Source organism: Seriola aureovittata, chromosome 10 (genome assembly GCF_021018895.1).
Source record: "Seriola aureovittata isolate HTS-2021-v1 ecotype China chromosome 10, ASM2101889v1, whole genome shotgun sequence".
NCBI lineage: Eukaryota > Metazoa > Chordata > Actinopteri > Carangiformes > Carangidae > Seriola > Seriola aureovittata.
In genome coordinates this window covers 23617439-23643097 of record NC_079373.1, presented here as the reverse complement: position 1 = coordinate 23643097, position 25659 = coordinate 23617439, and the positions used below count along the sequence as shown (strand labels likewise).

At 42.1% G+C, this 25659-nt stretch overlaps 1 protein-coding gene across 3 annotated transcripts in view; it reads left to right on the top strand.

Moving 5' to 3' along the window:
• The first annotated feature begins 2849 nt into the window (after window positions 1-2849).
• kiaa1549la (KIAA1549-like a) overlaps window positions 2850-25659 on the top strand; it is a 97504-nt gene continuing 74694 nt past the window's right edge. For all 3 annotated transcript variants that reach the window (XM_056387196.1, XM_056387195.1, XM_056387194.1), the window contains exon 1: window positions 2850-3361. In XM_056387196.1, the coding sequence (XP_056243171.1) occupies window positions 3109-3361 (253 nt within the window). In that variant the 5' untranslated portion in view covers window positions 2850-3108. The remainder of the gene's footprint in view (window positions 3362-25659) is intronic.

Genomic DNA, 25659 nt, shown 5'->3' with positions numbered 1-25659 from the left:
TTCAATGTTTGTTGTCTTTGTTGATAAAGAAGTCATATTTTACAGTTTCATTGTGCATTTACTGGCATGTAGCAACAATATACAATAAAGGGCATTGTACTGTCTTATGTGACATCTCAAATTTTCTCTATTTGTATATTAAATGAACAATGCATTGATAGTTATATTTCTGAATTTAAAAAAATACAGTATTAGCATCGAAAAGCTGAACCTCCTGTAACTTATTAATACTTGAGTTAAAATTTTTTTTATAGTATTGGCTGATACATTTTATAAACATTAACACAATAACATATAGAAACCCATACATTTGTTTTTTTTGTGACCTATATATCTTATAAGTGCGACATTTTGCAAATGAGAAACTTGTCAGTGCTCTCCAGTTAGCAAACTGACGTTGGCTCTGTTCTTAAATTATGTCTAATGTCTTCGGCTTTAGTTTCTTGTCACCTGTTGGCCTCCTTATATGTGCTGGTAACCTGGTACCAGTATATCAGGTTACTATGACAACGAGAGTGCTATAGGAATGAGCCCATGAGCCCTAAAGCCCGGAAGTAAGTTAGCATTTTAGCACTTCCGGTTCCCTCGCCCCGAAGATCTATAGGTTTTTTTGAATAGGTTTTGGCTAGATGATTGAAATAACGTCTGTGGTTAACACAAGCTCAAGACATTTTCACATTTTATTCTACGACATAAAATACGTCGGTAAACACCCGAATCGTGATTTCTTTAAACTTTTATGTCTTTTATTAAAAGCCCGGTTGCCATCAAGTAGCTAAATGAGACTACAGACATGTAATCATTAGTCCACTTTGACAGCCTCGTTGTGCTTATATTCGTGCTTTGGCAAACTCTTACTTATTTTCTAACAGGAAAGGCTTTTGTGGTGGTGACATTGAAGTCATGCCTAGCATTAGCTTTTTTTTTTCTTTTACTTCTGGCAATTGTATTTAGACTCCCCAAATCGTAAAAGCGGATTTGTGAAGATCGTCGTGCTGAACAACACGTGTAAGTATCATATACGTTTGTTTGTCTTTGAGCTTATTTTCTGCAGTAATCGAAAAGAAAAACCATTAGCTTTTTGTGGAGGTAGCCAGGGTGATGCTAACTTCCGGGTTGGCCTACAAAAACGCCAGCTCTGAATCCGGTGTTACTAACGGTAAAGGGCGCGCGGGACTAGAACGAATCAACCGTGTTGCAGTTAGCCTCAAGCTCTTCCGTAGCCAAGGCACATTCACAGAATTAACACGACTTCGGACGTCGACTAGGTATAAAGCACTTCAACTAGGATAAGACATTCAAATATTTAATTAAATAAAAACATACTTTCAGTCTTTATCAGTGAACAATTAGCTTTTCACATTACTGTCTTTTCCTGCATCATTTCCAGGCCGCAATGAGTCATAGACTGTTTATAAAAAATATGTTGGAGCTCACCGGAAGTACTAAGAAACTGTATAAAACGAGCCATTTCACTGAATGTCCTAAGTGTATTTTAGCCATCTGTCAAATGAATTAATGTCATTGGTGTTATCATTTGTTAAGGTGTGTATTTGGCAGGCAAAAAGTAGTAACCTGTTTTTTTTGCAATTTGCAATTTGCAATTTATGCAACGAGCTGTTAATAATTTCTCACAACACTCCCTCTGTGCAGGTTTAGGCTAATGCACTTTGATGACATAACACAGTGTTTACAAATTAAGTGTCCTAGAGGGTGTTCCAGCAGCAAAACAATGATTCCACCATTATTTCTTTAACAGTAAATTGGGCACAATGGGAGCGGGTCTAATGATGAGTGTATTTCCCCGGCGTTGTTGTCATCCTACTTTGGTGACTGTGCACAGGCAGAGTGACATTGCCCTCAGCTCCCACCAGGGGCCGCCTGCCTCCTGCTGAACTCATATCTGCCAAAAACACATCTTACAGCAGAGCAGCGCTGGCGTCACAGCCTGCCTTGATTTTCAGTCCTTTAATGATGCAGAGGGCTTCACACTAAAGAGGAAAGAAAGACATAAGTGAGTAGTCTGGTCTCACATCTCCGTATTCAGTGGTTATATACTCAGTGACCGTATGGACCAGCCTGTTTCTGTCATTTTTAACCATAACTACATCAAACATGCAGGCTGCTAGAAGCTGTGTAAAGTTAGACGCAATAAGCCAAAACAAGACCGGAAGTTAGTTACTTTACCCATTAAAAATGAACGCTGTCAATTTGGGTTCCTTTTCTAATCCATTTGAGGACAGCTAATGCTGCATTCAGTCCATGTGAGCTAATCCAACAGAAGAAGTGCAACTGACTTTAGGTTATATTGAGATTTTTTTTAGTTAGGGTATAAACAGGCAGCATCCTTATAAATAACCTTTTCAGACCATTGGATATTGCATTTTACAAGTTATCCAAAGTAAAACCCTGGTTTAATAATTTACTGTGACTGGGGGAAGTGGCTGAGATCATAAATATTCCAGATGTTGATGATGATGATGAGTTTACTTTCATTTGTATGCTAGGCTTCAGTACTGAAAGAAAACAAAAACATGGTCTTTTATGTTGTTCCACATTGCTCTATTTTAAATGAAGTACAGTTTCCATCCCAAGACCTGGATAACTCTGATAAATTCAAGGTTATCGCTTAAGATTTAAAGCTCTAGAGTCACAGATGTTAGACTTTATACAACTGTTCTCATTGGCTTTATAGTTTGCTTCTCCTACTAAACATATTTTACAGTGAAAAATCGCTGGAGTGCTCAGCTAACACCACCGTGCCAGATGCACCTCCAAGTAGGCTAAATATGACGCTTTTATTTTGAAGGCAGTATCAGCTGTTCCGGTATTGTAGCCGTGCATTGACGAAGCTGCCAGCAGAGATGGAGAGCGCTTTGCGGTCGCAGTAGGGACATCAGACTTAAGCGCGCTTACACATAGAAACACACACAGTGAGACGCATAGAGGGGGAAAAAAAATCTCTTTGTTTCTTTATCGACCCTCAGCCTCCAGCAGGCTCATGGAGAGCGGAGCCCTGCTTGTCCGCACCGGGGGCAGGTTGATCGGATGCCTTTCACCACAGCAGCGCCGTTAGATGTTTTCCATTCAGGATTAATTGGTTGACCAATGGCTCCTAAACATGCGCTCCTCTCCAGCAGCAGCAGCGGCAGCAGTGGCCCCGGGGTCGATGGGATAAATGTTAAAAAAGACCCCTGCTCTTCCTCTCCGACGGCATGGATCCTGGATGCGCGGATGGTGGCCGTGTGCACGCCGAAGAACTGGAAGAGGACACGGGCGCTGAATGGGATGACGGCCCGATGGTTTGTGACCATCGGCACGGTGCTGATGCTGATGATGCAGAGCTCCTTGGCCGCTGACGGTAAGACATCGATGCTTTGTTATTGTCCAACCTGTGAGAGTGGCCCGTTATTCCTTATAATCATACAAATAGACCATAAATAACACACGACCAGCAGCCTGTAATGCGCTGAATGCTCTGACTCCTATTCCAGTCTCAAGCTGCCTTGATTTATGTTATTATTAATGCAGATCTTCATTAGCCAGTTTAGGAGAAAATGAACTTGTGGAAGATTTCATCAGACTTTATTTGACATAAATGATAACCATTAACAACAACAGCTGTGTTGTAAAAGACGGCAGTCGTTTTGATGCGCCTGGCGCTGCTTTGGTGATCTTTGAGGGCTTTGTTATTATTCTCATAGCCTGTATTTTTTATGAGTCTGATTAATTGGTCCGGCAGCGTTTAATATATGTGTATTGTATATTTAAAATACCATCGGTGCGGCAGCACACAGGCCCTAACCGATGTCACGTCCCCAAACACGCAGCCGGAGCGCACGGTGGACCGCAGCGCTGCGCCGCGCCGCACCGCGCCGCGCCACAACACTCACCGCTGCCGCTTAAAGAGGAAACTTTTTATTCATTCATAGAGCATTGAGCCCCGAGGTCGTCAACCTCGAACATGATCCATAGGGGACGTGTTCATAGTCAGTACGGATAAAAAATGTATGATCTCCGTGTCCTTACAGCCATCCAAGGAAAACAGGAAAATAGCAGCGAAGATGGTCACATTTCCAGTCATGATGCTTTGACTCCAGCTCTTTGTCCTTTGTCATGATATTTATGATTTACTGACACAAAACCAATCCGTAGTTTATGCTTTTGAGCCTGAGCCTGAGAGGCTTCTGATGGGCTTTTTGGCAGCATAAACCTCAGCTCCTAACCTTCAGACATTTGCATTTCATTTTGAGCTGGTTAAACCCTGGAGTAGGCCCTGACTACACATGTCAAGTTTGCCTTTTGAGAATTTCTTGAAAACAAATTAATATCAAGGATAATTAAGTATAAATACAACTGACATACATGTACACACAAAGTTTGTTTACACAAAGCAGAAATTCACAAAATACAGCTGTAAATGCATCTGTCATCCATTGAGAATCCAAGCAGGTCCAGAGCTATTCACAGATGCATCTGGCAAGAGTCAGTTCACCCAAATAACAAAAACAACTATCTCCACTTCACATCTGTGGTCACCAGCAATGCAGGGTAATTCTATAGTTTTATTTATGATTGTCTGGGCATAATCACCCCTCAGACTCTTGATTGAGTGAATAGTATTTTAATGTTGGTGCTTGCAGCACTAAGGATGACATTTGAAAAACTTAAATGTCAAATGTCCTGTCTCTTTCAAGGAACAATAACTCTCTGGATATTTAACAGAGAGCTGTGGAAGCTTGTCACTATGAGACAAGGTGCTGCGGACGTTTTCTTAAATCTTGATTTTTATTTTACATTCTCAGTTAAAATGACCCGATAAAACAAAAAAACACAGTAAATATAACGAGTCTGTGTTCAGTACAAAAACAAAATGCCATTAGTCAACACAACTGGTGCCACCGTAGCAAAATGTCCTCTACACACTCATTAGTCCCACATCTCAACATGCCTTTAAAGTCAGCTTTCTCATTTTCCCAAAATTGATGAATTGGAGGACAAAACCAGAACAAATGGCCCTTTTTTTGTTTCTGATTAAATTGCTGACTGGTTTACCAGCTGTTCTGCTGGCTTGTTGCTGTTTTATATTTTGATAGTTAATTAAATGATTCATTGGCTGAGTCGCTCGCTCAGAGTGAGGCAGTCTGAAGTAGACTCTCTCTCTCAGTACCACCTCGGCAACCTCTCTATTAACTTTCAAATTGGAAAATAATGAAATACCGGCTCCTCTTCTTAACACATGCCATCCATCCTCTGGGTGACATTCGAGAGTAATAAAGACAGACTGCGCCCCTGCGTTAAGCACAAATGTTTAAGATGCAGACGCCTTTGTTGAGCGTAGATTTGAGAATGAAAGCGGAGCTCCGGAGTATGGAGAAGATTGCCAAAGTATTTGGAGTATTTGGCAGTTTATCAGTTTACCAGCCTCCCCAGTTAAATCTGAGCAAATCGTCCCACTCACTCTCAACGTATCCTCTTTTGTATCGTCCTTCTGTGCCACTTAAAAGCAAGCGTTTCCATAGCATGGCTTGGGGAGATTTGACTTTCTCTCTCTTACCTGGTTACTCAAGCATTCAGCTGCTTCAGGTCTTTTTTAGAGCGAAAACGTTCCCCTTGTATTTTTGTATTCTCCATTTATAACAAAGAAAGATGTTTTTGTGGGCTGATGTTTAACTGGTGGTGAGTTTGATTTATGTGTGTGTGTGTGTCAGCATTTGAGTCTGCAGGCACATACAGTACGTGTGTGTGTGTGTGTGTGTGTGTGTGTGTGTAGGTGTTTTCTTTAATAGGTCTACAGAGATCTTCAACCTCAGTCAATAGCTGAGATCTATTGGTCCGCGTTACCATGGCAACAGATCCGCATCTAGTACTTTTCTCACTGTGCGTCTGCGTTTGTCAGTCAGGGTTGAAATAACATCTGAGTAAGTGCCAGGTTAGAGTCTGTTGCCTAATCATCAGCGTCAGATGACACACCAGTGGAGATAAAACACACTCTGTGGGGTGTGAACTGAACTCAAACGTTGTGCTTCCAGCTGCTAAACATCCGGTCTTCTGTTCTTTTCTGAGACATTGACTTACATACAGTTATTTTAGCACGTGATGCCTTTTCACCTCTTTCTGCTCTAGAAACTCTTTACAAACGGTTCAGGTAGCCAGGATTTACGCGCGGCGTCCAGAGGTGCTCTGGGGAATAAAGGAAGATTAAGAGACTGGACTGCGGCCAGTTTATAATTTGTTCAAAATGAACATGAGCGAGTGGCAAGATGGTCGATTGTCTTTTGTTTTCGCATCTTTCCCCAATGAGTCTGTAACGGAAGAGCAGCCTCTCAGTTTGTAAAGGAATAGTCTGAAGGTGTAGTTGCTGCAGAGAACACATGAATACAAGGACATGCATGAAAGAAGAACCGCTGTACTAATGGTGAGATTGATTTTCAGTGTGAGATACCAAAACATTCAAGAAAAGTTGAATCCTGGGCAAGTAGTCTGACAGTAGTTGTTGTGGTTCCTGCAGACGTTTCACTTCTCATCCAAGAGGCTTCTTCAGACCCGTCTGACTTGTGAGGACACTGAGGTATTTAACCTCCTCTCCAAACTGGCAGCGCACTATTTTCAAAAACCAAAAATGATAAACTACTTGATTTTCATGATATTTGGAACCATGATTCATCTCTTTACACGCCAAGTATAAGACGACATGTTTACTTGGGTTTTTTTTTGGCATTAAATGGAGGAATCAGACAAACCCTCTGGAGTCTAATGCCCTGAGCAGGACAAACAGAAATCCATTGATAAATCCTCTGCTGATCATCATTTATCCACTGTCATCAATTAAAGTGATCGATTGGGCTGATTAGGTACAGCAAAGCTTGGCTCCTCTGCCTCCCCTGGTTTTTCCGAGAGTGGAGGAGTTGGCTGGGAATCAGAGCCGGAGAGAGAGTCGGCGCTCGCTCGCGCAGTCTGATTAAAAGTTTAGTGTCTGCAGCCAGAAGTCAGAAGAAAAGCGATGTTAACAACGTTACAGCTGTTGTGTTACCTGCCTCTACAAGAGAGAATGAAAGAGAGAGAGCAGGTAATCAGTCCCATTCAGACGTTTGCTGAGGCTGAATTTTAATGTGACGTGCCAGGGTCGATGCAATTTCGGCTCCAAGTAAAGTTTGGCTCCGAGATAGCGTCTCATGCACGCTGCTCCTCCATAACCAATACAGTCGCACGTATTTCATATCAGAGCACTTGATGTTGAAAAAGCTGATTTGGGAACAAAGCTGTGCAACAGTGACACATACCAAATCTGGGGTTGGCACTGCATTATCAAAAGGATAAAATCTATAAATATTTATCTTTTTGCGGCGCTTTATCAAATGTGAAAGGAAAATGAGTTTATTGTGTATTTTCCTGCATATGTCAATTTTTTTTTTTTTAGAAGATTTGACTCATAATTGTGGTGAATTCCACAAGGTTCATCATGCACTTAGGCTCAGTGCTCGTGTTTAATGCACGGAGACTGTCAGATTTGATACCTCTGAAAACTCTGATGATGGTTGACAGATGAGAACACTTGCTGTGCTACAACCTGCTCTATTTGATGTCAGTTACTCGGCTTCATAAGGATTCCCGCTCACACACGATTGCTCAGCGCATCGGTTTAGAAACTCTTGACAAATTGAATGAATGACAGCACATGATCTGCTGCGCTCTCTTCGGCGCTCGAGTAAATAACATTTCCAAGATTCAATCCAAAAGGTTTCCGAAGCCGCAGTTCATTTCTGCTCAATTTATTTTGTGTCAAGCCATGTCTCTGGAAAAAAACAAAAAAACACATCACCAAACACTGGGAAAATAAAGCACAGTGCTGTTGCAGGTTTGGATATTTTTCATCCACTGATACAGCCAGCACTCATGATCCATGGGTCATAATGCTAGCAGTAATGCACAAGAGGTTGTCCTCCATTTTTGTCCAAATACTGTTAAAAATTCACATTAATAAAGCCACACTGTTCATGTCATTGGTTCATCGTGATGAACACATACAGTGGCTCATTTTGAGCCGGTCCAACACACACTGTCCTGCTGCCATTAATATTCACCAGAGCTTTAACTGCGACTGGTCTGTGGTGGAAAACAGCCTCTAAAAATGCACTAATTACTTTCGTTTGAGTAACGTTTGCCTAAACTACAGAGCCCCGGGGCCTCATGTATAATCCTGTTCTCACAAAACAGGGGGATTGAAAGATGCAAAGGTGAACATCTTCTCAACGGAAAAGCAACAAACTGACTGTGCACACCTGTACGGAAACTCTGACCCAGGTGTGCGAACATTTTGTAGACCTGACTTTGGGAAAGTGGCGACACAGATTATTCACAGATAATTTCACTTCATATCACGTTGTGGATAAATCATTTAGCCACGTCACAAACGTTCAGGCCCGCAGCTTTTTGTTGTTTATGTGCTTGAAGTGAAACACTAATTATTCCATAAGCACCTTTCTATCTCAAAATATACGTGCCGTCTCAAATCATAGTGATTCAGAACCGTGCGATGCTCAAACTCAGTCCACTCAAATGGCCTCACCTTTACCCACTATCAACCATGAATGCGCTGATTTTCTTTTTATCTCAAAAAAAATCAACTGAAGAAATAATCATCAAATCGCCTCAAGTTTCTCTTTAAACCTGCAAGACCAAAGCATCTGCAGACAAAGCAACAAAAGCAAATCGCCTCAGTGACCACGGTCTGTCGGGGCCACCATGCAGCCGCACAGAGCTCCCTAGAGACACACACACACACACACACACACACACACACACACACACACACACTCTCAGTGCTTTCTCTAAGCACGTTACCCAACACCTCTCTGCCACCTGCACTCGTCAGCAGTGAAAATGAGAGAAGCACCGCTGCGTTGTGGAGCTAGATGTGGTGTTTTACGTCATGTTAAGACATCCATTGTGTGGTCTGATTGTTTATGCATGCAGTAATGAGCTCCGGTGTCCCTGTGCCTCTATTGTGTGCAGTTTGACGCGTCCACCTCCACGTCGGACTGCATTGATTGATTTTGGAAATTGTCCTGTTTGTTATATCAGCTGTTGCAGCCCTCGGCCTCTACACCTTTTGTTTTGGTTGCCTCCATTCTCCACAGGAACAATATGTCTATCAATATACAAGAGGGATTTGCATTGACCACTCATGGTTAATTGTGTTTGTGTTTTTGGGCGAAGGCTTGCCAAAGGAAACACATTTTCAAGCTGACTGTGATTTATAAAGGGAAGATGTGTGCACACAGTTTTATAAATCTTTTGTTGTTGCTGTTGTTGTTGTTGTTAAACACCAATTGTGGCTTTTGTGTGCAGGTAAACTTTTGCTATGGATCCTACACACTGTTTTATAAATGAGGCCCCGGCTGCAGGAGTTACTGAGCTTTTTCTTTTTCTTTTTTTGAATTAAACAATATATCCATCACCTACACAACAAATGGGCTTGTGGGTGAGTGCTACAGACATGATAGGAAAGTCAAGACTCGAGTTGCATTGGTTTTGGTCTCTTCGTGATATTTGTGGACAATAAGAAAATGCGGAATAATGCCAGCCTCATCTTTTAAGCCTGATCTTCAGTTTAACCACTAACTCAGTGTGAAGCATCCATATTGTTACCGATGGTCTAATGTTGGTGTTGATTCAGAAACAGCGGTGGAGTCGTTGATCCCCACCATGTGATTTAAATGGACGTCGGGCTGCAGGTCAAAAGTAAACACTTCTCATTTCGACTTCTCTTATTTACGAACCGTGTGTCGTCTGAGTGGCTGACTGCGGCCACAGAGTAGTAGACACTCGGAAACAACAGCAGGGAGGAAGGAAAGTTTTTTTTTTTATTGTAGATGAGCTGCATTTGACGAGAGTTGGAGCAGCAACCTGTCAGCAAGGGAGGAGGACAGGACTATCAATCTGTTATTGCCTCGAGGACAAAGGTTCTCATGTTGGAGCTTTAATTTATGGCAGCTGCTCGCGCTCAGACATCAGCTGTGCCTCCATCGTATTGACGCTCCTGTGCTCCGTTGTTGTGCGTCCTGCGTCTGAGGAGCTCAGGTGATCCGAAGTGCAGCCGTACATCTGAGAGGATTCTGGCTGGAATTGATCCAAGGCCAAAGATCCTGCATGTGGTCCCAGAGGCAGGATATGGGGGGGGGGGCTGAGCACTGCATCATCCCCGCACATGTTCTCAGCATTAAAGCAGCAGTGGCTCATTTTACACGGCTCTGCTTGGCAGTGCTTCTCTGTGCCACTCTGATTGTGCTCTGCTGGAGCTCTTCACTCCGACGTGAAAAAGAGGTGAATCTGGTGGAAGTTTGGCTTTTACATGTGACATTAGATTTAAACCAGGATCATGAAGAAGAATCTGACAGTGTGAAGCAGTGGAGACTTAATTATGTAATCGACACCAATGATTATGTAATGTGGTGCGAGAAAGACATTTGTCACAATACAATCTCATTGTTTTTTTACACCTCCATTTTCTCATGGTGTTGTCAGTCCTCCTTCCAATATTTGTGGTTTTTTGATGCATCTGTCCCTCAGAGACTCTTCTTCACTGCAGGGAGACTGTGTAATGATGCTCGCTGTCAAGCTAAAACGTCTCTACTGGCAGCGCTGCCGACTCACTGTTGCCAGGCAGAAACGCAGAGGAGCAGCTTTATTATAGAAGACAAGATAAGTGCCGATGATACGACTGACACAACTCTGTCTGAGTTACTGCACTACTGTGTTTTTGTGGTTGTGACCAAACTAAATATCTCTGACGCTGTGCTTCCCCTCCATTACACAAATAATCATGCAAAAACACACACACACACACACAACGTCACACTCAGTTTCATCAGAGTAACAGACAGATTTTTTCTGCCGCACTCTGGAGTTAGTGATTTATTTCTGGAATATATATATATATATGTGTGTGTGTGTGTGTGTGTGTGAAAATGAGGAAGATTGAGGAAGACTTGAAGTCAAGGAGGGAACAGGAGAGCGACAGAGGTTTCGCATGCAGATCGTAAATACTGTATTTCCCCGGCTTCTACATTACATTATGTGTGGCAGGGCCCCTGTTATAAATCAAACAGGGAAGGCAGTAGCTCTTTTGGATAAATTGATTTTATAATCCTAATTAGCCACACTTTGTATTTTTCTAATCTGCGGGGGCTCTGAGAGGTTGCATGTTTCCTTGCTGGTGTGTTTTAGGAAGGTTAATTATTTTCCAACTGTCTCATTGGAGAAGCACTTTGATGTACAAAGCATCTTTACATGAGAACCCTTATCATGTTCAAAGCTCACTCATGTGTGCACACGGCACACAGTACGGAGTCTGCTCGGTGTCATGCAATGTGAGGTTCGTGAAGTGTGTACATCTTCACGGTGTCTATAGAGACTCCAACACGCAGAAGGAGCGTTCAGCAGCAGGCGTTTAGCTTCCCGCGGTACACTACAGACATCTGCGTGTGTGTTGGTGTGTCATACTTACCTCCAGATGTTGTGTAATGCAAGAGGGGGGGGCGAATTTTAATTACCCTTTGTGTTGACCAGTGAACCTGTGCACTGCACGTAGTAAAGGAAAGGAGTGAAATTGATATTTCATGTAGGCAATTCACCCTAATTACACGCAGAAGTATAATTTCTCACTTAGCGATATCTGGTAGTTTGTGGTTTATTTGCGGACTATTAGCTCATGTGCTAAAGACAAGGGACACATAGAGAGGTATTGAGGTCAAAAGAGATTTGATGATATTCTACTGTTCCTACTGAATATAAAGCTACACCTCAAGCAGCAAGTTTGACTCCACATTTTGCTTGTATTTAGTCTGGACCCTCGATACAGGAGCGTTTAAAGCCGTCAGAGGAGCAGGTGACCTGTGGTTTAAATTCAGAGACTATAAAGAAGGAAATCATTTCAATCTTGTGAAAACCACGTATCTGTATATATGTTTACGTACAAATCGTGGCTGCGCACGAAACCTCCTCCCTCGTTCACTCACTCATTTTTGCATCTACAAAATAAAATGCCTGACGTGGCATTGTGGGATTGTTAGCAGGACGTAGTGTTAGTGTACAGGCCGTGATATAGAGGCATAAATTTGACGCTTGCAATTTGAACTCTCAAATAAAACGGCGACAGTAAATATAGTTCACAGTTATAGTAAATAAGTAGTGATTTGTGAGCCTGTGATTACACATGCACACGCTTGGTAAAAACCTACGCGGACGGTTTTAGTTGACCCTGCTTCAGTCGTAGGGTCCCGGTGTTGTGCTTGTTGACTCACTCTCACACTGTCATTGCTTATACCGGGACGCCGTTGTCCATGTTATTAGTAACACCTGTGCTGTGAGACATTCTCAGCAGAGCTCCAGCCGCCTTCACACCTGAGGAGAGGATCTGATCAGCCGGAGAAACTCAAACACCCGTGTGAGTGTGCTGGATCTTTCAGATAATACTTCTTCTTTTGAGATAAATAAATATCTTTTTAAAGCTTAAAAAAAATAATATCTGAACCCACAGTAAATGAGAATTTAATTGAATGACCAAATTTAAAAATACACAGCTTATTTATATTCTCTTTATTTATTTGATGTACATTTCCCTTAACTTTGTTGTTTGTGCGTAGCTCCACGTCCATTATTGTTCATGTCTGTTCTTTATTGATTACAAACCCTGTTTCACACACGTTATGAAATATTACACAGCATTACTGGTGTGTTCTCTTACTTTGCCCTTTACATATATTGCAAATGCAAATGCTAATAAAACACCTGCGCTTGTAAAGGCAGGGGGTCAATACTACAAACACTTTTCATTCTTGTTTTCGCGACACTCAGTCCGTCAGCGGCGTCTCAGAAACATGAACAAAATTCCCAAGAAATGTGACGGTTAGAAGGAACAACTGAGAGAATTAAGCTGCTGATCCCAATGTGAAACGTCAGTCATTATTTCATAGCTGTTACAGCACTAATGGAAATTTGTTCCCAGATCCTATTAGTGATTTTTTTTTTTTTTTTCAAGGTCAGGAAATCTATTTCATAACAGCAAGTTGAGAGAATTGTTTGGCGCTTGCGGAGGTTTGTGCTTTTAGTTCATTCTAGCTGCGTGATTGAATTGATGGAAAAAAAAGGTTTTGGCGTGACACCCATCATCGAATGATTTTCACCATGAGGTGGCGAAACCCCCCCGCCCCCCCCGTGCAGGCAACAAATGATAGATCCCCTCCCATGATGGAGAGCACACACTGTCCCCGGTAATGACAGCTGAAGGGGGGATGAAGTGTCAACCCTGGAATTGGAAATTTCCCTCTGGAGCGGTCGGGGGGGGGGGGACGTGCTGAAAGACGGCAATAGTCAGAGAAGCGAAGAAGTTTCATTTCCTGATTGGTTAAATATGAAGAGAAGCGACAGGAACCATCAAACGTGGAAAAGACTGACAGCGTGAGTGACAGAAGCCGACTTCCTTACTCAACGCAGCCTGTGAAGAAAAAAATATATATTCAAAAGCGTGACGCTCACTCGAGAGCAGCACCGTCACCATCATCGCCATCGCTGGCACCGTACTCATCGCCACTGCTGTAATGGCTGTGTCTTTGTCAGAGAAATGAAAACCAGAGAGGTCAGTCATACATTAGGAAGCTGAAGCTGAAGCAAGGCTCAGTCCTTCAGAGCCTGGAGTTTCCCCTCCACACACTGTCGTCCTTAGTCGAACGTGAGGCTCCTTCAGTGATTTGCACTCTTGCCCTCAACCTCAGGACGACTTTTTCCCTCTGTCGCTGCAATGAAGTCAAATAAAAATTAGGTGCGTTGCTTTTGTCTGCTTTTGTGCAATCACACCGACTCTAGATGCGTGCGCCTCACTCCGCCGCCCTGTCCCCAAGACGTGTTTGTGTCGTCCAATCGGGCTCCGGCCCCCCCGAGTTGTTCCCCGCCGTTCAACTAAAAAAATCAGCAGCCTCCAAAAAATCATCCAGGACACAGAAAAAAATTGCAATCCAGCTTTGCGATGACCGTGACAAGAATCAATTTGTCCCGATGAAACTTGTAAGGTAGAAGCTTTTTCAGCTGGATGAGTTCCCGCGTGCCCGCAGGAGGTTTGTTTCGGCCTTCAAGCAGCTCGACAGACAGGCAGCGGGGATTTATTGCTGCTGGAGCATCTGAAAAAGAAAAGCACGGGGGGGGAGAGCGAGAGACACAATGAAAATTTAATCAGCCACTGCTTCTTAAGGGTCAACTGGGAGAGAGAAGGATTTATAGCTGCTTGGCCTCCTCTCCTTCAACTTACCATGTATCACCGCAGCTGCTCACCTCCCTCCTGCACTCTATCACTCACTCACTGCTGCGTGTGTGTGTGTGTGTGTGTGTGTGTGTGTGTGTGTGTGTGTGTGTGTGTACCCATCTGTCCTCAAGTGTCTTTCCATTTGTGTTTCTCCTGTGTGAGGAGACCAAACGAATACTTCTTATTTTTTTGTAGTTTTTAACTGTAAAAATGAAATTGTTAGTGGCTGAGAGAGATCGTCTTCAGAAGCAAAGGCAGGAGCGGCTCGACCCCCTGAGGACGGAGGTTTTGGGGGGTGATGGTTGTGATGGTTGGGTAAAAACGAAGCTTCTGATTTTGACACAGAAAACCACCGTCTGCATCCCCGACACCTCTGATCAAAAATCTTTTCCTCGCTATAATCAACTCCTCTTTGTTTCCAAACCTTAAACGACAGCGTCCGGTCATGTGCATCGTTTTTGAACTTATTCAGTCGCTCAGTTTGGAGAACCTGTTGTGTACTTACTTTGGTTTTTACCTCCAGATTATAAAGTGTTTTGCTAATCTGGCTTGTGAATGTTAACCACGTTAAAACATTTTATTTCTGCACATGGCAACTACAGCACAGTTAAGGTTAAGAAAAGTCCTTTGTTATGGGTAAAAAAAAGTTTAAAGTGACATTTAAACGATAATGAACAACACTTTTTTAGCAACGGATCACAGGCGTGTGACGTGAACGGAGTTGCTCATAGTGACAAACATTGTTTTGGTTTTATAAGCTGCAACTTTACTGTTTTGGTTTAGCATCACTGCTTAGCAAAGTTTCCAGCAGCAGCAGTAAGAAAGTTGTCTAGCACCAAATAGCAGACAAAGACAACAACTAGCCGGTGAACACAGTGGAGCATTTAGCAGCTAAAGACCCAGATGAGTCATGAGTTGGTGGAGACCAAAACAGATACTAGGAAGAGTGAATATTAGTTTAAGTTAAAGTTAAAGCAGTGTTTAACAAGCTAGCCATGTAAATATGTCAGTGCCTGTTTATCGCCACACTGCGACCCGACCTTCAACACACTTTTCTTCCGTCCTCGCCACAAACAAAAAGAGCGCACTACTTCCTGCAGCTGGCGCCGAACCTTGGCATTGGATGTAAATGGTGAACTGCTTAATCCAACACGAGTGTAATTCGGAGGATCCTGGGCGATGTTTACGTCTGTCAAAAATAAGACCCCAGTTGTAATAAACCAGAATTAGCTTTTAAATGAGAGAGTTTGTGTAAAGTCACAGAATTCTTTAATGTTATTTGGAAAATCCTTCTCTGACTTGATAATATGAAAAATAAAAGCTCATAAGACTCATCTGAATGTGATGATATAACAGCTGCAGTATAGTGATATCAGCCTAAAATTACCTTTTTTCTTTACCAGATAAGCTCATGTTTATTGCGGTATGTCTCTTCTGTTTCCATGGCGATGTTTGAAATATTCTATTTGCTCATTTTTGATGGGAATTTGAAGATAAAAATAAATAAACGGCTTATCCTGAGTTTGACCTCAGCCAGGGTTTGATCCCGCAGTGCATGTAAATAGCGGCTAAACCTCAGTGCCTTTCCAAACCGGGATAATTCAGACTGCTAAATGTTTGGATGGCAGACAAAAACTAATAGTCAGAAATGAAATTGTGCTTTCATGACAACAGAGTTGTTTAAAAAGTATAATACATCCCTCTGCGAGCACTTCAAGTCTCTTCGTTTGCGGTTAAAGTCAAAGTCCCAGAATCAGCTGCAATTAAGTGTAATATCCATTTCCACATGGCGGCTTATTTTCCTCATTATGTCTGTCTGTTGAACCGAAGTTGCATTGCTGTGTAAACGGCACAATTGCTTTCGATGAGGAAGGTAATTATTCCCCCTGGGTAAATCAAAGTCAACGTGCACGGTTCTGACCTTCCCACACGCTCTGATGTCTATTTACCAGCCCAGAGAAAAAAAATAAAAAAAATCTACATAAAATATTCATAGCTGTGCATAATCAGACATGCTGTTCAAGACCTAGTTTAAGTGTTAGGAGGCTGTAAGCTGCCCATGCGCTCAACAACCCAGATTAGATTTTGGGGTTTGTTAGAGGGAAATGTTTAAAACCGGAGCGCCCGCTGGTTCAGATGGTATGAAATTCACTGTGAAGATCAGAGGTAGTTAGCCGCAGAGGCGTCATGGATCCAGGGCCTGGCTTTAAGGACTGAGAGCCTCAAGATGAAAGGTGAAAACTGTGCAGAACAGTATCTGCGGTTTGTAATTTTTATACTGTAGGATTGAAGTAAAGTGCTGTTGCCGAGCTCTGCGGTGAAATCACTTTTTTTATTTTTTTGAGCCTTTAGATGTCTGTGATGTCCCCTAACTGGCAAAACTGTCGGAGAAGACGTTGAACTCTGCTTTGTGTGTGTGTGTATATGCGGCGTGATTTTATGTTCAGGCGGTTACACAACGGGAAGAGACTAATTAGTGTAGACTTTTATTCCCTTCACTGCAGTTTATTTTCACCAACATCGCCATCGTCACCGTCTCGCCGCCACTGGGTGGAGGCAGCGACTGACATGAGTCAGGTTGAGGATAATGAGGACTTCTACGCTCAATCAGATTAATGTCTGTGATTTCTACTGTCAGTAATGAAATGGCACTTTGTACTCACACCATATGTGTCTTATGAAACGCACACACTAATACACACACCACAGGGGACACAGAAAGGGCAAACACACACATCAGGCGCTCGGGGCCTATCACATTCGCTCAGCTCACTCATTGGTTGATGCGCGGTCACATGGTGCATCCTGCAGCAGTTTTGGCATGTGTTTCACTGGAAAATCAATACTGCTCCACACACAACCGCACACACTGTGAACAGACTCGCACAGACACACACACACACACACACACACACACACACACACACACACTCACACACACTCACGCGGCGTTTAAAAATCATCAGTCAAAGTGCCGGAACAATTCACTATGATTATGTTTTTACATAAGCGTGTGTGTGTGTGTGTGTGTGTGTGTGTGTGTGTGTGTGTGTGTGTGTGTGTGTGTGTCTGAGTGAGCAAGTGAGTGCCCGAGTGTGTGTGAGTGTGCACTTGTGTGACGACACGAGTGTGCGATGTGTTCTTTTTTGAGGGCGTACTTGAGTTAATAGGAATTTATAAGCGAATTAGGGCTTTGAACTTCCATTACTGTGTGTTAATGTGTATACTAAAGTGTGTGTGTGTGTGTGTGTGTGTGTGTGTGTGTGTGTGTGTGTGTGTGAGAGAGAGACGTGTTTGTGCGTCACACGACAAAGAGGCCTGTCCTCCTTTCTGACATTCTTCAGAGGAAGTGGCTGTCTTCAATAATCTGGCATTTTTTTCATATTTTTAGGGAAAACGTCAGTTTTCCGACCGACAGCCGTGTGAAAACAACCCGATGTGACTGGGTTTTAAAGACGCTCTTGTGTAACCTTTTATGGCTCGTGTGTTAGAGAGGAAATTATAGTAACAAGTTTTGTTGAGATTGAATACTTTGTTTTGAGTTATACAATACCAAAAACATGATTGTTATTCACGCAGAAACACGCACCGGGAGTGACAGTTTGGATGATGTAAGAACCAAGTTAAATTATCTTGATGTCACCTACGAGAATAAACTTTGAAATGTAACTTCAAACAAACTCTCTGAGTGTTATCTGCTTCCCTCTGGCCACATGTGTTTATGTAACCCCATTCTGATTTTGTTAAATTATATCTCTCACTGCATACTTCAGTTTTCAGGGGAGGACCGTAAGTGAAGTACTATACTCAACAGAATATGGTAAAAAATAAAAAAACAGTTCTATCTTCACCAGCTCCGACATTAAAATTGCGCTCACACACTAATGCATCAGCAATAATTATCCAACAATATTACACCATCAACGAAGCCGTTCTGCTGCATAATGAGCATATCTATTTTAGAAACTTACAGCTGCACTAAATAATATCTCAATATTAAGAGTGGATCAGATGACTAGATTTTTAATGCTTTAATACTTTAATTCACACCATCACTTTATCCCACGGCTCTAGCCTTCATTTCCAGCAGCATCAGGCAGCCGTATAGAGCTCTGATAAACCCACTGTACACACCAAAGAAGCAGACGGACGAGGTTCAGCGACCAGCCGGTGAACAAAGCGGAGCTTATAGCAGCTGAGGAGCTTTACTCGGAGGACGGCGGAGACCGAAACAGACCGAAACAGATCGCCAAGAAGAGTGAATATTCGGATGTGCATTCACCAGGTGGAGCAAAAAACATGAACCATACACCGCGACACAACATGTGTTCACAGCTTGTTGCGCTTCCCCCTGAGTGGTTTAAAGAATACATGCAGATTTAAGCGCAGGTTTTGCCGGTACATGAAATGATAAAGACTCGTAGTTGTAATTCATTATTTTTTACATTAACGTGTTTGTACTTTTACACGAATGAAATATCTTCCATCAGTTTTCATCGTACATAGAAGTTTTGTTTTTGTTGCTCTCTTGAGTTTAAGTCGCATCTTATATCGAAGACTGAGAATTATTCTATTTACACCTATGTACACCTTCGCCAAATCCGATGTATTTCAGAATAAAGTATCCGAAATAAGCTTGTCACCAGCAACACCATGTCAAGCAATAATTTTACATTTTACAGGCAAAACTTCTCCCGCAACATTATGTCACTATTTGTATTCATGAGACAGAATTAAAGCACCCTCCGTTAGTGAGGAGAAACTGAGACTCTCAGACTGTTTTATTACTGTATAGCTTTGATATTGCTGTCCCGATACAATAAAACTGGATTGAATTCGCCCCCCGTGACAGATCTCTGCTCCAAAAACAGACACTATTTAATCTAACAGTCTGTGGCAGTCCATTTTACCTTTTACCAGGGTTGAAAATTGAAATCTAAAAATAACGCAAACTGCGCAAGTAAAAGCCACTAAGAGGTATTTTTTTGGGGGGGGGTATCCAGTGACCCATGCGAGGTATGGGAACCATCACCCACTGTTTTTCTGAACTCCTCAGACTACAAACTAAAACTGTCACCTGCAGCTTGGATATATATGCTTCGGAAAGTTTTATATATATATATATGTTTGCCTTAAAAGCCTCTTCAACAGGTAGAATTGTTGGAGTTAAAACTTCATTCACTTCATTCAAAAGTTTGAAAAAAGCTCGGCTGTTTGTTTTCTACCCCAGCTGGTCCATGATGCATCTGCCTCTTTCACATCGCGAGGAAGTTGTCTATAACTATGTTTATAATCTTCTGCAAAACTTCCCTCCTGCACGATGTGAACAATGCATTTAAATCCTACAGGGGATGTGGATGGAGTTGGGAGCTCTTCTCCCTGCTGTTCAGTAGATTGGACTTTGTGTGGGTGGAAAAGATTTCCCACCAGTGACCACACCCAGCAACAGACTTTAGTTTGGGCAAACAAGGCCACACAGTGGGCTGTCATATAGATGAAAATGTGTTTGTTTTTTGTTTCTTGACAGTGGAGCAACAAGAAGCTGTAAACACAATATTGACATCATCTTATAAAGTCGATATGGTGAACTTGTTAGTAGCAAAGTTAGTTACCAGCAGATGTGGGTCAAACATTAGCGTTCATTAGAGGTCGTGTTTCTGGTTACCTGAAGAATATAAGACTATCCAGTGCTTTTTTTGTTTTTTTTAAGCTCTGTTTTGGTCTGAGGAAAATGTGTGGCTCTTTTAAGCTAGCTAGTCGCTGTTTGATGCTGGGCGGGTAGTGTACAGTTGATATCTAAAGAGACCAGACCAGCTAACGTCGGATAAAATCAAAACGAGCTGAAAGATGCTAAAACACTTCGTAGAGGTGAGGTGAATTGGCCGACTACCCCTCTCACATACCCGAAGTCAATTGATCAATTTTTAACATAAACATTTAGATTATAGGAGCTTTAAAGCCTTCAGACCTCCTGGAGACGTGATACAACACTTCGCAACTTCAGCATCATCGAATAAGAGACGCCACAAAAAGTAAACGTAACATCAACAACTTCCAACTTACTAAAAACCTCTTCTCAAGACAACTCCATTTGAAACTACAATCGTTAATGCAGCGTGGATAGATTCATAGCTGTGCGAACTACTGACTGACCGGTGCAGCAGAAAAGGTTTTGGGTCATCGCTGAAACTTTTGGGAACCTTCTGTCGTGAGTTGTGAATCCCACCAAAGTTTGCAAAAAAAAACCCCAAAACTTTTGAGGAATATTTGAGTCATATTTTACTCCTCTGGCTCTCTCGGTTTGAACAGCCCTGCGGTTGCTTTGTTGAGCCTCAGGGATTGGTCTCGGTGCAGGAGAACATTGTTTCAGAGGATTCGCAGAAGTGAGCAGCACTGACCCATGATACAATGGGGCTCTTCTTTCCTCCTGAGCTCGCGGAACCAGGTTTTCTGTTCTGCTTCAAAAAAAAAAGCTCCATTTTCCACTTTCCTCTTTTTCTTTTATGTCAAACTGCAGAGACTGTTCATTAAAAAAATCTTCCCTCTGCTCTACAGCAAGTTCAATTCTCAGCCTTTCTCACACAGCTCCTGGCTTCTGCTTTATTTATACCCTGTTTACACTTTATCTGTTAAGTTGCATTTGCTTAAACCCATTTTAGTGTTCAGATCTTTTCCTGCTGGGGTTGTGATAAATCTTTTCTGCAATGCCACGTTGCCTGACAAATTTATTGGTGCACAGCACTAAATTTGCTTCACGTAGTCGACACAGTTCTGCAAGGAGATTGTTGGCTTGATCCAAATGTGTCTTTCATATCTTTCCTGGCATTATTATGGGCTTCCTGTTTGTTTTTAAACGAGATGTTAAAATTCTTCTCAGGCTGTAGATTCATCACCACCCAAAGAAATACACTTCCCTCCTCTCTCACACATCTATCCAGTCACGACGGCTGATGGTTGAGTCTGTTTCAAAACTTTGGTTGAGCTGAAATGTTGCTGAGACGGAGGACTTCAGGTTTGGAGAGTATGTGGTAGCAACATTGTCCACCAGCTCCCACCGTCAAGTTACAGATTTTAAAACATCAACCTATTTTTATTCTGTCGGCGAGAAGAGCGTTTGTTTTGTTACTGTTTGGGAACTCTAACAAATTGCCAAAAGATGCAGGGAAACAGGCCAAAGAAGAATCAGTTGAAGTCAGATGCTAACGATAGCGCAACAGTGGTGGACATCTCAAGTCGTCTTTCCAAACTCTGGACATAAAACTTGACAAGATCCGAGCCACCTGCTCTATGCTAGCTCAAGACAACAAGTGGCTAAAATGTAAATGTTGCAATGTAAGTATAAAAACAGGCGTTTTATCATTGTGTGTGTGTGTGTGTGAAGGGAAAACCTTACAGCAAGGCAGTGACTCTGGCTGACGTGTAAGCCCCTGATTCGCATGATGATTCTATTTTTTCTCCCAGTTCCTGGAATTTGAAATCTTACTCGTTATTTCTCAGGTTTTTTTTTTCTTTTTTCATGCAGTTCCCAGCCGTGTCCCAAACTCACCTCTTTTAGAAAAATCTGCCACACTCATGAAAAGCTTTCCTTGTAGATTATGGTCTTTCTGACCCATGGCGTTTTCTTTTTTCACACCCTGCAGGTACAAAGTATTCCTTTTTCTGTCATGTGCACCGGACCTATCGCAGCATTGACTACTTTTCATAGAATAAATCATGTGCCTGTCAAAGTATTATTTCAGCCAAATCATCTCTTGCTCTTCACCTAGCTTTACCCAAGTCTAATTTACAAGGGGAGAGCTGGAGATTAGACCCATTTGAATGATGAGCACTTCCTTGCACATATTTCCGCACAGATTAATTTGTTTTTTTTTTTAAGAACTAACTTTACTGGTGAAACTGCATGTTAGGCCATGGAAGCATACATAAGGGAAGTCGTTGCATTTAAAAAGAAAAATGCTTGAGGCAGAAACAAATAAAGGAAAAATCAAGGCAAAACAACTCATCCCCGGGATTCGCACAGCCACCTGGGGAAATCACCTCAGACTAGAAATGTATCAATGACTAATTAAAAGTGTTTTATTCAAAGTTATATACCTATGACAATACTCCAAATAGCAACGTTATGAAAAACTTTTGATAGTCTGGAAATCCCTCCCCTTCTCAATGATCTCCCAGCTGACCTTGAGAAACATATTAACCAAGAACAGATTGTAGCTGCCACATCGTCTGTTCAGTCATCTAAGCCCCCGGGCCCTGATGGATTCTCCACAGATTTCTTTACAATATTTTAAAGAAAATTAGCCCCAAGTATCTGTCGCTTAATCCTTTGAAACTGGCTCACTTTCCTCTTCATTTATCCAAGGTTGCATCGCTCTCCATTGGATCGCGTCTTTTATAGGCCAATTTCCCGATGTTAAAATCCTTGCCAAGGTTTTGGCACGTAGATTAGAGACTGTCCTCCCCAAAATCATTTCCCCTGATCAATTGGGTTTATAAAAAATCAGAACTTATTCTCCAGTATTCATTGGTTATTTAATACTCTCCAAATCCGCTCCAGCCTGAATTCCTCCTGTCTATGGACGCAGAGAAGTCATTTGATAGAGTCACTTTTTAAAACTTTCTAAACTTGTCACTTCTCTAACAGCCTCCCTGGAATTATTGGACCTTTTCAGTCAATTTTCCGGTTACAAACTCAACCTCAATAAGACTGCACCCGACGAATAAAGAAGCGCTTGAGCTCCAGTACGCAGACCTCCCATTGGAGCTTGCCAAAGACTTTTAATTATCCTGGTGTCTGTGTTACCAGGGAGTTTAAAAACCTGTTTAGGTCAAACTTTTCTGTTTTACTAGACCAAGAAAAACAGCTCCTTGCCAAATGGTCATCACTCACCCCGTCTCTCTTTGGGCAAAGTTTCTTCAGGTTTTTATTCCCACATCTTTCTGTAAGACCTTTGATTCTATGTTTTCTCTCTATATTTGGAATGATAAACATCCTTTTTGAAATCATCAAAGACAACAACAATACTACGACGAGATAACAAGGCAACGAGCATTCATGCATTCACGGTACTGTATACTTCACACACACACACACACACACACACACACACACACACACACACACACACACACACGAAAACATACACTCATACGAACACCTCCACAGCAATCCATCATCATCTGTCATCATAGAGCCACTGTCGTGCAAGCAAGGCCTCGGCAGCAGCAGGTTGCCTGTGGGAAATGAAGCGAGAGATGAGATCTGAGCTGGCGTTTGTGTGTGTGTGTGTGTGTGTGTGTGTGTGTGTGTGTGTGTGTGTGTGTGTGTGTGTGTGTGTGTGTGTGTGTGTGTGTGTGTGTGTTTGTTAAATTTGGGTGTGTATCTTGTTCTGTGAGTCTGTCTGTGCCCCTGTTGTGTGTAAGTGGTTCTCTGTTTTTCATGTTTGTCTTTGTGTGTCACTCTCTCGGCTCTGCATGTTTGTGTGTTTGCTTGCATAGATGTCTGGGTTCCCTGTGTGTGTGTGTGTGTGCGCGCGTGTGTGTGTGCGCGCGTGTGTGTGTGTGTGTGTGTGTGTGTGTGTGTGTGTGTGTGTGGTTGTCTGTTTTGTGTGTGTCTGTCCCTATCACTGTATGTGTAGCTCTGCCAGTGGTGTGTGTGTGCGTGCGCAGGAGTAAATGGATTTAGGGAGATGATGTAATAGTTTTTGTCCCCTTGTGTGTTGCTCCACATGAGCTAAAGGCTCTGGAGTTCAGTGTGTGTGTGTGTGTGTGTGTGTGTGTGTGTGTGTGTGTGTGTGTGTGTGTGTGACGTGCAATTTTACTTGATGCTTCTTGTTATAAAAACAAAAAGATTAGAAGGTACTCAGATTAGCAAAACCATAATCCCTAATTGTTTAAAGTGCAGTATTAAAATGCAGAATTTCATCATCAGTGTAAATCAGTGATGTAACTGAGTTTTTTTGGTTTATTTCTCTAAAGTGTGTTTATGAACTTAGTGGAAAACTGAAACCAATATTAAAGACCAATATCTTATTGTTTCATTTCCGAGGCCAAATGGTGTGCACTTTATCAGCTATTACTGCCAATATATAAAAGAGTAAATTAGCATAATTGAAGCTGACATCACTAACTGCTCAGGAGAGAATAGGTGAAATCCTTCATCCCTAAACCTTCGTTTCTGCGTCTCAGTGTTGCTGCTCTGCACACTCCGAGCTGCGGTGCTCGATCATCTCACACGATAGGAGCTGAAAGGACAAAAGCACTGTAGTAGAGTAGTGTTGTTTATGAAAGATACAGCTAAATGCAAACTTTATATTTCCTCTGAATTTATTTAGCTTTCAGCTTTTAGTACCAAACTCTGGTGCTTCTGACCCGCGGTGCAGCGCCTCCACGTCATGCAGAGAGACGAGTTTAGGGAGCGTATTAGAATACATTAGATAGAGAGAATTAGTTGACCTTTGCTGCTCCCATTTTCCACCGCGATGTGAGTAACGTTTCCAGGATGAAGAAAGGATGATGCCACTGTGCGGTATTTTAAAAGATGAGGGCTTTTTAGCAGCGGTTGTGAAATAGTTTAATAGTCATGGAATGGCAAAAAGCAAAAGCTGTGACGAAGCAGAGCCAACCTCCTGCTCTTTGTGTCTTTGTGTCGTTGTGTGTATGTGCACTGGGGGGTGAGGCAGCTGCAGATGAATGTCAGTAACTTGACATGAGCATGAGTTTATCTGCATGGAAAACAAGAAAAATGATTTCTGTTCACTGACAGATGACCTGTTTTTTTAATTTATTTTTTTATCTTTTGGTTATATCTGAAATGTCAAAAATCCGGCAGAGAACACGACGGGCCGAGTGGAAGAAACAGATTGTACAAACAGATTTGTTCTTGCCTTAATCTGAATTAATTTTGAGTTTCAATATGTTAAAGTAAAACCAAAATAAAAACTGTATGCAATGCAAAATTAATATTGTGAACATATCGTCGTCCTCATGTTTTATTTTTAACAATCAACAAACAGTCAGTCCTCCATTTTGGTTCAGATTGAAATGTCTCAACAACTATTAAATGGACTGACATGTAATTCTGTACAAACATTCACCAGGTAATCATTATCATCACTGAAGTTTTTATATGCTAAACATGCTAAACTAAGATGGTGAACATGGTAAACATTATCATGCTAACTGGGAGCATGTTAGCATACTAATGTTAACATTTAGCATGTTAGCAGGTATAGTTTCACAGAGCTGCTAGCGTGGGCGGAGGCTCTTGCAGGATTCTCTCACTCCCACAGGTGAACATCCTCTGCACCCTCAGGAAACCCTGAGGAAAATAAAGACAGGTGTAGAATAAAATGACTAAT